The following is a 16,100-nucleotide window of genomic DNA, read 5'->3' on the forward strand; positions in this document are numbered from 1 at the left end:
TGGAGAGCCCACCCGCTGAGCCTCTAGGCCCCGCCCCCAGCCACTCCCCCCACCCCCCGCTAGGCGCTGGAGGGAGTCCGTGGTCGGCCGAGGGACGGTCATCGGCTCTTGAACCTAGTGTCCCGGTCTGTGAGGCCATGTGATGGACCATAAGTGCCAAGAGCTGTCTAGACGCCCGCCCCAGCCGGTGAGCTTGCAGAGTCTCGGATAAAGGGACAGTCTTCCGTTGAGCCTGCTGTACTTCCGGGGCTGCCACTTTCACTTTCTCTTCCGGGGATGCAGCCCGCTCTGTCTTCCGGGTAGCGCGAGTCGCGGGGCTGGGGTTCCGGACGCTGGGGTGCCCGCGCCCGCTGGCCTCCCTCTGTCCGTCGCTTTTGGGTCGTGGTTACCCACTGCCCACTGCGGACTTGGCGCCAGGGCCTTCTTCGCTTTCTGTGTTCCTCGCGGGGGCCCCGCCGCTTACCAATGCCTGGCCTTGGGCCCAGGGCAGTGTGATGCTGCCCGTGTGCGCCCCGGGATATCTCTTGGGCCACGCGCGAGACCGGCTAGGGCTGAATCGCTGCTGTCCTCCCGCCCTCTCCCAGGTGACCCCAAGGTAGCATTTCCCGAGAGCAGCAGCCCTTTGTGAGGGGATGGGCGCAGCCAGGCCAGATGGACGAGAAGACCAAGAAAGGTGGGCACCGCCTGGAGCTGGTGGAAGTGGGCCCTGGGTTGGGTCAGTGCTGGGGTCGGAGACTCAGTGGACACAGAATATCGAACCTGGAGAGCTCCTGATTGTTAGGGAAACAGACTTCAGTTGACCGGGCGGGGAAGGAACACTATGTGCCTCTGTCCGTTGCCCTTCCACCCAGATTCGGAGGAACACCTATAGTGTTACTGTCCTGTTTGCTGGAAACCCTGCCCTAATAAAACCAAGCCCAGGGCTCTGGGTCACCTTTAGTGACCTCTCCCACTTCCCTGCATTCACTCCCACCAGCCTCCTCTGTTCTGTCCACTACCGGGGCTTGAACCGGGGGCTTCATGGCATGCTAGTCAAGTGCTCTGTAGCTGAAATATGCCTCAAGTCCTTGGCTTTTTTTGTCCAGATTCAGCCACTTCTTGCCCAAGTCCTTTGCCCATTCTCTGGCCTCTTGATACAATCTTCCTTATTGAGCAACCCCTCATTCAGGCCTCAGTTTCCCTTACTTCCTAGAGGTTTCCCCTGACTTTATTATTGCTGGAATGGAGCACAGCCAGATTATCTTGTCAAATTTTAAAATAGAGGTTTTTGAGAAGGACCCTATTCATCATAACCTCTGTTAGACTCCACTTGCTGGACATACAATAGAGTTCAAGAAATGCTTGTCAGATAAATGAAAGTGTGGGGGACTCTGTGAGCATGAGGGGGAAAGGGCACCCCATGAGTCCAGGGTGCAGGGGAGTGAGGACTGAAAAGCACCCCTTTCCCCCTAAAAAAAAAAGGACTTCAAATAGCCAGGTGCAGAAGGTAACTCAATAGGGAAACAGGACAAAGCATGCTCCAAGGTCAATCTCTCCAGCCTCCCCAAGTAAACCGGTGCTAACCTGCTTGCTCTGTGTTGATCTGCAGCAGAGGAGATGGCCCTGAGCCTCGCCCGGGCAGTGGCCGGTGGAGATGAACAGTCTGCTATGAAGTATGCCACCTGGCTGGCAGAGCAGAGGGTGCCCCTCAGGGTGCAAGTAAAGCCCGAGGTCTCCCCAACACAGGACATCAGGTGAGTGAGACTCACATTAAAGGGGCCTGGAGGCCTCCTGGAGCTCTGTGGAGCCTGCAGTGCTGGCAGGTCCTCCCGTAGGCTCTGAGCTTCAAGCCCTAGCTGCTCTTCGGCTGTGGGCTGTCGGGTAGACAGGGTTTCTCAGTAACAGCCCTGACTGGCCTGGAACTAGCTCTTGTACACCAGCTGGCCTTGAACTCACAGAGATCCTCCTGTCTCTGCCTCCCAAGTGGTGGGATTAAAGGCGTGCGCCACCACTGCCGGCGGGTTCATTTTTTTTTTTTTTTTAATATTTATTTATTTATTATGTATACAATATTCTGTCTGTATGCCTGAAGGCCAGAAGAGGGCGCCAGACCTCTTTACAGATGGTTGTGAGCCACCATGTGGTTGCTGGGAATTGAACTCAGGACCTTTGGAAGAGCAGGCAATGCTCTTAACCACTGAGCCATCTCTCCAGTCCCCCTCATTTTTTTTTAAATATTTATTTATTTATTATGTATACAATATTCTGTCTGTGTGTATGTCTGCAGGCCAGAAGAGGGCGCCAGACATCATTACAGATGGTTGTGAGCCACAATGTGGTTGCCGGAAATTGAACTCAGGACCTTTGGAAGAACAGGCAATGCTCTTAACCACTGAGCCATCTTTCCAGCCCATCATTTTTTTTTTTTTTTTAAGGGGACCTTGCACAATGGTGTCATCCTTGCCCAGGGGTCATGCAGATCTTCCCTCTGTCGTTCCAGTTTTAGTGTCTGTGCTGCCAAAGCAAGCACGGGGTTCATTCTCTTAGGTGTGTAGAAGCTGGAGAGCTTCCAAGAGACAGTTCTCTCCTTCCTACTGTTGGATATGGAGATGAACTCAGGTCAACAGGCTTGCGCAGCAAGGGTATTTATCCACCGAGTCATCTTCCCAACCTTTATTTTTTTATTTTTTTTTAATTTATTTTTGTTTTAGAGATCAAGACTTACTCCATAGTCCAGGTTAGCCTATATATCACTGTGTAGCCCAGGCTAGCCTTCAACTCAAGGCAGTTTGTCTCCAGAGTATTAGAATTACTGGTGCTCACTACCAGACCTGGTAAGATAGTAACTTTAGGTTTTATTTTGTTACTATAAGGCTTCCATAAATTGTTTAGCCTCTATGGCAGTGGTTCTCAACACGACCTAATACTGAGACTCTTTAATACAGTTCTTCATGTTGTGGTGACTTCCAACCGTAGAACTGTTTTTGTTGCTACTTCACAGCTGTGATTTTGCGATTATGTATTGCGATTATGTATTATAATGTAAATATCTGTGTTTTCTGATGGTCTTTGGTGGCCCTACTCCCCAAAGGGGTCACGACCCATAGAACTGCTGTTTTATGGGGTTGCTAGTATTGTAATTATGGAATTGTTCACTGGAATGAGCATTGCAATTTAAAACACGTGTATGTTTCTAAACTCCTAAGATAATTTGAAGGTTAGACTCTGTTCTGAGCTGGGTGTGGTGATGCATTTAGGTGATAAAAGCAGGAGGAGCAGAAGTTTCAGAGCCAACGTGAATACACGAAACTATATCTCATAAGAACACCGAAACAAACAAGAAAAAACTATGAGAACGTGGACAGAAAACTTGGAGTCTTTGTATGTCTGTTTATTTCTGGGTCTGTTAGTTTGTTGTGTTTTTCAAGAGAGAGTTTCTCTGTATAGCCCTGGCTGTCCTGGACCCACTCTGTAGACCAGGCTGGCTCAAACTCAGAGATCCACCTATTTCTTCCTCCCGAGTGTTGGGATTAAAGGCATGAGCTATCACCACCATGGAATTATTTCTGTTTTTTACTGATGGTTGGGTATCAAAATCATTTTCCTACCCCAGGTGTGTGGGACATGCCTGCAATCCCAGCACTTAAGAGACAGGTGGATATCTGAGTTAGAGGCAGGAACTGATGCAGATACCATGGAGGAGTGCTTCTTACTGACTTGCTCCTGATTGCTCCTATTGCTTCTTAATACAACCCAGGACCACTGCCCCGAGGTGGCAATGCCCACAACTGGGCTGGAGAGTTGGCTCAGCAGTTACAAGTGTTTGCTGCTCTTGTGGAAGACCTAGGTTTGGTTCTCAGCCCCCACACGGTGGCTCTATTCTCTTTGTATTTGACATCGTTTTCTGCCTGGCACAGGTACTAGGCACACAAGTGGTACGCATATGTACTTACAGGCAAACCCTCATACACATAGCTTGCACATGCAGGCAAACACTCATACACATGAAATAAGGTAAATTTTTTTAAAAATTGATGTTTAAAAAGGAAAGAAAATGCCCCATAGGCTTGCTTATATACCAATTTGATGGAAGCATTTTCTTTTTCAATTAATATTTTCTCTTTTAACTTGTACATGTTGACAGAAATCTAACCAGCCCACGGCACCTGCACACATGAAGGCGTGAACATTCCCACGCTGGTAACCCAAATCCATGCCTCTCTTTCTTTCCCATAGGCTGTGTGTGAGTGTGGAGGATGCCTACATGCACACTGTCACCATCTGGCTCACAGTGCGCCCTGATATGACAGTGGCCTCCCTCAAGGACATGGTGAGTGCAGGGTTGGAGGCAGGTGGGCTCTTCTCTACTCTCCTCATCCTCTCTGTGTGCCTCCCACCCCATATTTTTGCTGTGGTCAAACACCTGCTAGAAACAGCTTGAGGAGAGGCTGTTTTGCCTCACAGCTCAGAGGTCATGTGCATCATGGGAAGGGGTGGTGTTCTAGAGACTCCGTTGAGGGGCCAGGAGCTCACAGCTGTGGCTAGTTTTCCAACTCTTTTAGAGCTATTTATTCTACTTTATGTGTATGAATGCTTGTCTGCATGTGTGTATTGCATCACGTGTGTGTCTGTTGGATCCCCTGGAACTGGGTTATGGATGATTGTGAGCCACCATGTGGGTGATGATGATTGAACTGGACCCTCTGTAAGAGCAACAAGTTCTCCTAACCACTAACCATCTCTCCAGCCCTCCTCTCTCACCTTTTGTAAATCTGAGGTTTCACTATGTAACCCTGGGTGGTCTGGCACTCATTTTGTAGACCAGACTGGCCTCGAGTTTACAGAGATCAAAGGTGTGTGCCTGCCACCATGCCTGGCCTTACTTGTGGCTTTTCATGTGGTCAGGCAGGGAGCCGACAACTAGGGCGAAAGCAGGGTAGGCTCTAACCCTCAGAGCCAGCCTTCAGTGGCCCACGATGACAGCCAGGGCTTCCACAGTTTCAGGAAGCATCACCCCCAACTTGGAAGTGTTGAGATATGAGTGTGGCAGTAGATACTTTACTCTCAAACTATAACTGGCCCTCCTCCAGGTATTTCTAGATTATGGCTTTCCACCTAGCCTGCAGCAGTGGGTGGTTGGACAGAGGCTGGCACGAGACCAGGAGACCCTGCATTCACATGGTGTTCGGCGGAACGGAGACAGCGCCTACCTCTACCTGCTGTCTGCCTGCAACACCTCCCTCAACCCTCAGGAGCTGCAGCGGCAGCGGCAGCTTCGCATGTTGGAAGGTGAAGCTCTCTCTGAGGGATGCGCTGGAGGGCCCTGTCCATGCAGAGGGTTTCAGATGGGAGAGAGTTTTTGTAGAGCGCTTGAGCGGGGCTGGCATGAGGAGAGGGGCTGTGTGACCCTGAGCACACTCATTCTGTCTGTCCCCCAGGTCTCCATGTTTCTGTTTGTGTATGCGGGGAATGTAGCTAGGGTTTAGTATGCTCGTCTGCACTGCAGTATTTGAGACCCGTAGAAAAGATTCACAGTTGTTTAGAGAGACATTTTTCTTCTTTAACTTTACCCCTGGGGCAGAATCTCAGGAAATGAAATCTTCCTCCCCCGATACTTACGCAGTTTTTAAAGAAAGGCCATTCTTCTGAACAACTCTTCAGCGCAGGAAATTAGCATCTATGAAGTGCAGTGGGTTTTGTTTGTTTTTGTTTTGATACAGGGTTTTTTGTTTAGCCCTGGCTGTTCTATAACCCTTCCAAGTCCACTGCTGCCCAGCTTTATTTTATTTTTATTTTTTTATTTTTAAATAACACTTATTGGGCCAAGCATAGTGGCACACACTTTTTGTTTTTCATTTTTTGTGTGTGTGTGTGGTGTTTTTTTGTTTGTTTGGTTTGGTTTTGGTTTTTTTGAGACAGGGTTTCTCTGTAGTTTTGGAGCCTGCCCTGGAACTTGCTCTGTAGACCAGGCTGGTCTTGAACTCACAGAGATTCACCTGCCTCTGCCTCTCAAGTGCTGGGATTATAGGTGTGCATCACCACTACCTGGCAAATTTTAGGTGTTTTTTTTTTTTTTTTCTTTTTGAGACAGGGTTTCTCTGTAGCTTTGGAGCCTGTCCTAGAACTATCTCTTGTAGACCAGGCTGGCCTCGACCTCACAGAGATCTGCCTGCCTCTGCCTCCCGAGTGCTGGGATTAAAGGTGTGGGCCACCACCACCCAGCACTTGAGAGGTAGAGGCAGGCAGATCTCTGAGTTCAAGACCAGTCAGGAATACAGATTGAGTTCCAGGACAGCCAGAACTATATGAGAAACCCTGTCTTAAAAAAGTAAAACAACCCCCCACAAAGTAAGTCAATAATTTAAAAATTACATTTATTTATGCGTGTAGCTGTACACATGCCGTGTACGCATACATACATGTGGAGGGAAGAGGACAACTTGCAGGGGTCAGTTCCCTCCCCGTTATTTGGCCCAAGGGCTTACATCAGGCTCGGTGGTGAGCACCTCTGCTGACTGAATCCTTTCTCTGGCTGACACTGACACGGTGCAGCCACTCTCATTTGGGTTTTGTCAGCTGTGCAACCAGTGTCCTTGGTGGCGCTGCCACGTCTCAGCCCCTCCCAGTCCTGGTCCCCTCAGGTCCCTCGTTGCCCTCCCGACTGGATGGATGTTCAGGTCTTTTTCTTCTTGGTGGGCATTTCAACATGGTGGAGGCAGCTCTTCCTCTCTAAAAGGAGGGTGGTCATGATGGTCCAATTAGAGGTGAGGCAAAGCCTTGGTCTTGGGGTATCCTGGATACCCACCTTCAGGAAGAGAGTTGTCAGGTGACTCAGGGTGGGGTGTGCCTACCTGCTTCAGCGTGTGGATACCTGGGCAGCCTGGATGCACACACACTCCTTCTGCAGATTTGGGCTTCAAGGACCTCACCCTGCAGCCACGGGGCCCCTTGGAGCCCATCCTTCCCAAGCTCAGGCCCCACCAGGAGCCGGCACAGCCAGATGCAGCCCCAGAGTCGCCACCGGTAAGCACCTTACTTGATGTGTGCCTTGTCTTCTCTGTCCAACCCAGCCGAGCTCACACCCCCTCTGCATCCAGGTGGGCTGGCAGTGCCCTGGCTGCACTTTCATCAACAAACCCACACGACCTGGGTGTGAAATGTGCTGTCGTGCAAGGCCTGAAACCTACCAGATACCTGCCTCATACCAGCCTGATGAGGAGGAGCGAGCACGCCTGGCTGGTGAGGAAGAGGCGCTACGCCAGTACCAGCAGGTGGGCACACGGGTCTAGGGGCAGACATCTGCAGGCTGGTGGAGGAAGGCATAAGCCAGAAAGGGAACCACCTGCAAACTGCTGTGTCCCTGGCTACTGCCAGTCCCCTCTCGAGCACACTGCCGAACCATAACCTTGCCCTTGACTGAGAGCTGCCTCTCTCCGAGGCCAGTTCTGTGGCTGAGACTCGCTCCTCTGGTGTGATGCCCAGCCAGGCTCTTCACTTGTTCTGAATCCTCACTTTGACATGCCCACCGCCCATGTATATGAGCATTCTGGCTGTGCCAACAATACTTCCATCTGTGACCCTAACTCTGCTATGCTATGCCCAAACCTCAGCCCATGGCCTGTAACCTCATCTTGGCTCCCACTCTACCCCTCCTCTTTTCCCTTCCTCTCTCATGGACTGTCTTCCTGTGCCCTTGGGAGTAACTCTGTCCTCTCTCACTTCCCCAGAGTAGTCAGACAGTTCCCACCACAGACACAATCCACAGGCACCCAACTCTGGTACTCCCTGCTCTAAGAGCATCTTCCTCCCCCACCTCAGTTCCTTTGGATTCAGTGCAGCCTCCCAACCTTGACCATGACCCCAGCCTTAGCCATGCCTTCCCTGCAGCCCGGCTCTCCCTCCAGCTCTGACCTTCCTCCACCACTGCTCCAGCCCTACCCTGCTTACCCAGAATTTGATCCCTGTGGACCCTCTACTCATCCTTCTACCCTGAGCCTCTTCTTTCTCTACCTCCCTTGTCCCTCACCTAGCTTCCTACTCTGCTGTAGCCCCACCTTGGCTGTCTTGGCCTGCCCATAGTCCCAGCCCACCACCGCCTTGCTGCCCCCCATACTACCCCAGCCTTGTCCCACTTCCTACCTGACCAACTGAGACCCTGACCCACCTGGTGGCCCTGCCCTGCCCGTGTGCCCAGCGGAAGCAGCAGCAGCAGGAGGGGAACTACCTGCAGCACGTGCAGCTGGAGCAGAGGAGCCTGGTGCTGAACACTGAGCCTGCTGAGTGCCCTGTGTGCTACTCAGTGCTGGCGCCCGGCGAGGCCGTGGTGCTGCGTGAGTGTCTGCACACCTTCTGCAGGTGCGGCCCAACTCCCGCTAGGAGCAGTGCTTACCAAAGCCGCAGTCAAAGTGTGTGTGGCCTTGTTCTTTATCTCCTTGGATGCCCACAAAATGCCATTTATGCATGAGGTGTTGTGGCTCGTGCCAGGAATACCAGTACTCAGGAAGTGGAGGTGAGAGGATGAGAAGTTCAAGAATAGCTTCAACAGTATAGTGAGTTCAAGGCCAGCCAGGGCTACAGGAGGCTTTGTCTCAAAACTCCAAAGAAAAAGGAAAGGGGGACAGACAATCCAAGCATCCATGTTGTCAAGGCTACACAACTTGTAAGAAGCTCAGAAATGAGACAAGCATTCTGGCTCCAGAGCCACTGCCCTTCCTCACTACCGGTTACTGCCCTGGCATATGTAAAGACATTTGGCCCAAGCTCTGACACCCCATAGCATTCTGTTCTGTAGTGTATGCAGTCTTCCCTTTGGGTCTCTGTGCAGCCCTTCTACCCGTGAGCTGGGAAAATATGTTCATTCACCATAATGGGCCCTGATGGACTGCCCTGTCTAGCCTTTGTGCTTTGTGTGTGTGTGTCTATGTGAATGTTTACAATGCCACATGCAAGTAACTAGGTTGAGAGCCTTGCTCAAGTTGTGGCAGGGCTGGCAGCCCCTGAGGAAGTCATGCTGGAGCAGAGGCTGGAAAGCTGTCTGTCTGAAAATGTCAGGGAGCAGAGTGGTGGTGGGGGTGGTGGGACAGGATAGTTGAGCCTGTGTGGGTGACAAGCTCTAGCAGCCCTGGTCCTCTTTGGGTGGTACCACTGTAGTGCTGAGAGTCAGCATTTGCACCAGCTAGAGAGACAGGGACCAAGGAGGAGGTTACTGCAGTCACCTGGGCAGGCATGCCAGTGCCCTAGATCAGAGAGAGACAGGGATGGTGGCATGGATAGAAGTGAGGCCTTGGTAATGGGTTGAAGAGAGGGATGGGAAGGAAGGGCCCTGGGATTAGGCCCTACCATCTGAGGGCTGGAGTCCCTGTGGGGGGTTGAAATGAGCCTAACTGGCACCCTCTCCTCTCCAGGGAGTGCCTGCAGGGCACCATCCGAAACAGTCAGGAGGCGGAGGTATCCTGCCCCTTCATTGACAGCACCTACTCATGCCCTGGCAAGCTGCTGGAGAGGGAGATCCGGGCGGTAAGGCCACAGGATGGGAGGGATTCCGAGTCCTGGGAGCTGGCCCTGAACTGGCAGCAGGCACAGGAGCATAGACTGCCTGCATCCCAAGAGGGGTCATTCGGAGTGCCTGGGGCCCAAGCAGGGCACCATTGGAGGGTGTGGAAGAAACCTTAGATGCTTTAACCTCACCAGTGTGGCAAGGCTAGAGGGGTTAAGGTGGGTGGGAGCTGTGGCTACAGCCTGGCTGTGTAAACTCACTCAGCCTCTGCTCTGTCCTTGGCCAGCACCAAAGGTGGTGTCTGCTAATGTGCTCAGGCTCGTGCAGCTGCTGTGTCAGCTGCTTTTGCTTTGTAACGATCACTCCAGACCTGGTGCCTTAGAGCGCTCTGGTTTGTGAATTGCAAAGTAGTGCTCCCTTGTGGGCGGAGCTGGGTCTCTGTGCTTCAGAGTCGGCTCCTGGCTTGTCTGCTCAGTGATGAGTATGGGATGGTTCACCATGGCCTTGCCCAGGAGAACTGTTTACTTCAGTCCCTTCCGTAAACAGGCCGTCCAGGCCTGGCCTATGGCAGTGGTTAGGGGTCAGTGTTGCAAACACAACTCTGTGTAGACTGCTTTGTTGTAATCCTGGTGACTGGTGTAAATCATATGCTTAGGCCCATGTTCCCTGTGGGGGCCAGCAGGAACAATGGACTGACATCCTGTGGTAATATGGCCATTCAGGGGTAAAAATGGGAGCAGAATTGGCATGGCAGTCCACACTGTCACCCCAGCACTGCTGAGGCGTCAGGACAAAGTTTAGAGCCACTGGGTAGAGCGCGTGTCTAGCAAGCACAGCACCTGGGTTTGACAGAGAAGCAGGATCACAGTGGCCAGGGTCCAGATGGGAGACCCCAGGCATGCACAGATCCCCCTTCCCATTGCTCCTGCCTCTGACCGTGTTTCTCCTGGAGCACCCCAAAACTTTACAAAATGTTTCTCAAGCTCAAGGGGCTCTGCTGAGGTGGGAAGGGGATCTGAGAGAGTAGAACTTGGAGAATTTCAGTTTTATATTCAAAGCAGCTTTTACCTTGTCCATGGGCTTCTGAGTGGGTAAGCTCCTGGGCCTTGTTGAGGTATCTGACCATGCTCTGGAGAGAAGGCCGCCCTGCTAAAGGCCATATTCATCCAAGGGGCTGCATACGAACACCGAGAAGCCCTCAGGTCCTTACTCAATCTTCAGGTGTGGTAGTGAGGAGGCAGGTGTCAGCAGAATGACATGGTGATGGTAGTTCTGTTATGTGGGCAGAGAATAGCCAGGGGGCAGCACATGTCTTTAATCCTGTCACTCAGGAGGCAGAGACAAATTAATCTCTGAGTTCCAGGACAGCCAGGACTACATAGAGAAGTCCTATCTCAAAACGAACAAACAAAAGGGTGGCAGAAAATAAGAGAAATGAAAGAAAAAGCAGCCCCAACTCTGCAGGCCCTAGCATTTTGTCTTATTTCCTTCTTTCTCAGCAGATACATTTTGTTGTTTTTCTGGGTTTGTTTTTGTTTTTGAGACAGTGTCTCACTATGTAGTCTTAGCTGACTTGTCTCACAGGATCCACCTAATGGTGCCTTCTGAATGCTGGGGCTAACGGCTTGTACTGCTGTTCCCAGATATGTGTGTGTGTGTGTGTGTATACATGGATACACATATACACATACACATATTTATTTTTTTAAAGTTACATTTATTTATGTGTATATCAATATGAGTGTGCAACACAGAGCATATGTTTGGAGCTCAGAGGACAGCTGGTCAGAATCAATTCTGTCTTTTCAACCATGTGGATCTCAGAGATCAAATTCGGGTTGTTAGGTTCTGCAGCAAACACCCTTGCCTATTGTGCCATTTCTTTGGTCCCAGGCAGTATTTTCAAGGTAAAGATCATTCACTGTTACTCACACATGACAGAATGGGCCCCTTACAGGTGTATAGGTCTGTGAGTTTTGCTTACACTAAGCACCACCCAGCTTAGATGCAGAACAAAGGCCTGACTCCCCCTCACTGACTTAAGGAGCGGTTCAGCTTTCTATGGCCTACCTTTTCCTGTCTCCCCTCAGCAGTTCAGCCTTCCCTGCTAGGAAGTGCAGCCTCCTAGAATACTACCTGGGGACTCTTCCGTGTGAAACAGACTTACGGGGTGTGGAGGGCACCAGAAGATGGTTAAGTCTGGGGCATTGCCACATTGTTTGCAGAGTGCAGTGTACCCGGATCCTGATTTGTCTTTGTGACTAGCTCTTGCTGTTTCCTACAGGGTGGCTTTGAACTCCAGTGATCCTTCTGCCTCAGTCTTCAAAATACTGGGATTTAGTGGCTTGTGCCACTATGTTGGCCAGCTCTTGGGAATTCAAGGCCAGCCTTTATTACATAAACCCTATCTCAAAAAAAGGGGGGAGGGGCATGGGACTAGGTTTAGGTGCTGGGTTTCCTGGGAGTATTTGATAGGGGGAGAGCATCTGCTGGTGTTCTGAACTCCAACAACAAAGCCATGTTTGTGCAGCTCCTGCCCCCCGAGGACTATCAGCGCTTCCTAGATTTGGGCGTGTCTATCGCAGAGAACCGCAGCACCTTGAGCTACCACTGCAAGACCCCCGACTGCAGGGGCTGGTGCTTCTTTGAGGATGATGTCAACGAGTTCGCCTGTCCTGTGTGCTCCCATGTCAACTGTCTGCTCTGTAAGGTGGGACAGGGCCCACGTGGCCTCTTGCCTTCATCTGGCTAGGGCTTGCTGTGACTGGCTATGGCAACTGCAGAGGCTGCAGTCCGGGCACAGGGGAGTGCTGTTTTAGGGTTATAGAGCCTATCAGCACTAAAAAGCAAATAGGATTTATATTAGGCTCCTTGATGACCCTGGCTCCACCTCCCTGGACCCTGTGGGTTCTGTAAAATGGGTATAAGTTTTGTAAGTGAGGGCTTCCACTGATGGCACTCAGAGGCACTCAGTGCCAGTGGTGGGCCTCTTCTGCCGCTTCCAGTGCAAGCCCCGGGGGAAACGTCTCACTCAGAGCCCCTTGTCCTGCAGGCCATCCATGAGGGCATGAATTGCAAGGAGTATCAGGACGACTTGGCCCTTCGGGCTCAGAATGATGTGGCTGCCCGGCAGACAACGGAGATGCTAAGGGTAAGTCAGGGTCTTAGCGAGGGCCTAGGTACCTATGTTCTAGATGCTTCTTGGGAAGGACTAAGTTCACATATTCTTGGAGGTTTACCCACTCTTCTGGTTGCATCATTTCAAAGTGTGACTTCCAGTAGGGTGTCAGGTGTGAAGCTGCAGGAAGAGTCTGGGTTGGGAGTCCTCAGGGATAGAGGAGCAGCTAGCCATGCCAGGCTCGGAGGGAGGGTACACTGCAGAGGGCAGGGTCAGGGTCTCAGTAGCTGCCCTTCCCAGGTGATGTTGCAGCAGGGTGAGGCGATGCACTGCCCACAGTGCCGGATTGTGGTGCAGAAGAAGGACGGCTGTGACTGGATCCGCTGCACTGTCTGCCACACTGAGATCTGCTGGGTCACCAAAGGTCCACGCTGGGGACCTGCGGTGAGTCTTCAGGGTACTGGAGGGTTGAGGGTACTATAGTTACTGGAGTGGGACTCAAAACTTCCAGCCATCAACAAAGTTATTTGAGGCAGGGTCTCAGTATGTAGCCCTGGCTGACCTGGAACTCTATGTAGACCAGGCTGCCCTCCAATTTAGAGAGCTACCTGGCTCTGCCTCCCAAGTGCTTAAAGGTGTGTGCCACTGAGCCTGGCTTAATATTATGTTGTATTTGTCTGTGCACCTGTGTGAGAGAGGGGGAGGGGAGGAGGTGGGGAATGCGCCCCAGTGTTGATGTGGAGGTCAGGACAGCTCAGTGGAGTTCGTCCTCTCCTTCCGTCTTGATGGTGTCAGCAGTCTTGTGTGGCAAGACCTTTGATCTGTGCCATCTCACCAGCTCAGGGGAAGATTTTGTTTCTTTTTGGTTTTTGTTGTTTTTCCAAAACAGGGTTTCTGTGTGTAGCTCTGGCTGTTCTAGAACTCACTCTGTAGCCCAGGCTGGCCTCCAGCTCACAGAGATCCACCTTTCTCTGCCTCCTGACTGCTTTATTTCCAGCTGATTTTCTTCTTTTCCTCTTAGATTGTTTCTCACTCTGTAGCCTGGGCTGGCTTGGAATTCGTGGCAGTCCTCCTGCCTCAGCCTCCTGGTGATTATAGTATGTGTCACCTTGCTGGACTTGAGGGCTAAGAATTTTTACATCTTAAGAATTTCTCTTAAATTATCAAAAGGCCACAGTAAATAGTCCTGAAGCCTTTTGCCTCTTGGCCTGCAGCCATTGTGGTAGCAAGGCTTCCTGCTGTTGTGCTTGGAGGAGAGCGAGTCTGGGTCAGCAAAGTTGGAAGGAGGATTGCAAGTCATTCCCTCTGGCACATATCTGCCACCTCTCAGCTTTAGATGTCTCCTCCATGGAGTGGAGACAGTGTCAGGACCTGTCTCAAGTACAAGAGAAGTGTTCAGTGGGTGCCTGTCACAGGTTGAGTACCCTGTAGGTGGTGGCTGTCAGTACTAGAGGTGGGTTGCTGGAGTCAGAGCTGGCATCGTTACTGGATGACTTAGAGACAAGTGGTGCAGAGGGAACTGGACTATTTCCCTCTACCCAGGTGCTGATCCACCTGCAGCCGCAGCCCCTTCCTTCTCTGGCCTGGAGAGGAAGTCCATGGAGTTGAGAGGATGCTGAAGGGGTTGGGTTGGGGCTGAAAGGCTTTCATGGCTGCCTCCTTCAGGTTGCTGAGGCAGGAGGGCTTCTGACAGCCACTTCGACCTTCAGATGGCTCTGCCTTGGGCAGATGGAGTGACTTGGGGATAGCCTGTTTAACCACCCTGATACCTTCTTTTCTCTTCCTTCAGGGCCCAGGGGACACTAGTGGGGGCTGCCGCTGCCGGGTCAGTGGAGTTCCTTGCCATCCTAGCTGTCAGAACTGCCACTGAGTCGAAGATGCTGGCCCTCAATATTGATCCAGAACCACATGTGTAGCAGCTAACAGCAGGACTGGGCCAGGGGTTTTAGCTCTGGTTTGAGAAGGCCCTGAGCGCCGCTGCAAGCCTGCTTGCTGTGTTACAAGAGCCCCAGCTGAGCTGGTGTCAGGTCGTTCCCACTGCCCGTGTTGCTCCACGGAGCTGACCAGACTATGACCCTGAGCTAGATACCCTACCCTTACTAGCCACCAGCCTTAATTCAACACGGCCCTGGCCTAAGGCCTAGCTAGTATTCTGAGCCTCCAAGTGACTGCTCTCCCTCAGCATGCTTCCCGAGGACCCACAGCCTTTGTCTTGCTGGCTTTCTAGGCACTTTTGCTGCTGTTGCTGTTGAAGGCCTGGCACCTCTTAGGGCTGCTATGAACCCAAGCAGATAGACTGGTAGGTCAGAACACATAGCTCATGGGGTCCAGCTCTGCATCCCCTTTTGTTGAATAGTGAATTAAAGTTGTTTTCCAAGAAGGAGGGTGTGTTGTGCTTGAGGGAGCAAACATTCTAGGCTGAATGCCACAGAGGCAGGATGGTGAGCTCTGGGAGCTTGGAACAGCACCTGGAGGTGATCTGTTGGCCTGGGAGGTTGTGGGAATCAGGCTGGCTCAGCTCTGGCACCACCATGTCTAACTCCTGGGACAAGCATTGCTAGGGCCGATATTAGCCTATACTGGCGAAATTTGCAGAGAAGGGCTTGAAGGTGAGAGCCACAGCAACAGCTACAGACTGGGAGGAAAGGCTTGGCTGTTCCCCCCTTCTCCTGGGCGTCTAACAAGCACTGCTGCGGGAGGGGGTCCATTCTACTTAGTCAGGCGGGAGGCGAGGCACTGCTGCTAGTGTCTGTTCTTGTGCTTTCCCTCCACTCTGACCATCCAGTCCCTTCTGTCTTGCCACACTGTGGTCAAAGCCTCATTCCTGATGCTAGGCCATGGAGCTTTCCCAGGGTAGATGTTTTCTAGCCCCTGGAATGTAGAGCCCTGGATAGACATCTAGTCTTGAGTAGGATCAAAACAGGAACCCAAAGAGTGAGGATTTGCTTCTAGAAATAAGGTCTAGGTAACCCAGGTTGTTCTTGAATTCATGGTAATCTTCCTGCCTTGGCCTTCAGGGTGTTGGATTACAGGCATGTACCAGGCTTGGCCTGACCAAAACTCATCATACATGTGCCCTTCCTCCATTACCCAGTTACCCAAATCTCATTCATCCTTTGTGTTCAGTCCTTGAGTTTGAGGCTGACTTAGGTCATCTGTCACCCAGACTGCTCGTTAGCCCTCTACTATAAGCTACCAGAGGTTGGCCCCTGTTAACCCTTTGAGTCTCACTGCTGCCATAGCAGAGGGTATCAAAGGCTGGTGGCCTATTGTGGGAGAGCGAAGATCCACAAAGAATGCCTACACCCAGCACCGACTCTACGCTCCTGACCAGCTCCTCTGCAGGCAGAGGTAGAAAAGTAGAGACCCAGCTGCTGAGTACTCTTACTGCTGAGAGCGGAGCTGTTTAGAGGATAGACCGGTGGTTCTCAACCTTCCTAATGCTACAGTTCCTCATGCTGCGGCGACCCCCAAACATAACATTTTCATTGCTACTTCAGAACTGTA

General features: G+C 51.6%; 1 protein-coding gene and 1 non-coding gene across 2 annotated transcripts; one reads left to right on the top strand and one right to left on the bottom strand.

Moving 5' to 3' along the window:
* The first annotated feature begins 267 nt into the window (after positions 1-267).
* Positions 268-14,966, top strand: Rbck1 (RANBP2-type and C3HC4-type zinc finger containing 1). Its single transcript, XM_057780888.1, has 12 exons — positions 268-673; positions 1,589-1,733; positions 4,216-4,309; positions 5,070-5,268; positions 6,887-7,002; positions 7,077-7,250; positions 8,174-8,334; positions 9,384-9,495; positions 12,006-12,185; positions 12,528-12,626; positions 12,894-13,037; positions 14,383-14,966. The coding sequence occupies exons 1-12, from the start codon at positions 652-654 to the stop codon at positions 14,461-14,463; spliced, it is 1,527 nt and encodes a 508-aa protein (XP_057636871.1). The 5' UTR covers positions 268-651; the 3' UTR covers positions 14,464-14,966.
* LOC130882157 (U6 spliceosomal RNA) lies at positions 2,403-2,509 on the bottom strand. The gene has a single exon (XR_009057791.1). It is a non-coding gene; the product is annotated as a U6 spliceosomal RNA (small nuclear RNA).
* Positions 14,967-16,100: the final 1,134 nt, after the last annotated feature.

Source organism: Chionomys nivalis, chromosome 9 (assembly GCF_950005125.1).
Source record: "Chionomys nivalis chromosome 9, mChiNiv1.1, whole genome shotgun sequence".
Lineage (NCBI taxonomy): Eukaryota > Metazoa > Chordata > Mammalia > Rodentia > Cricetidae > Chionomys > Chionomys nivalis.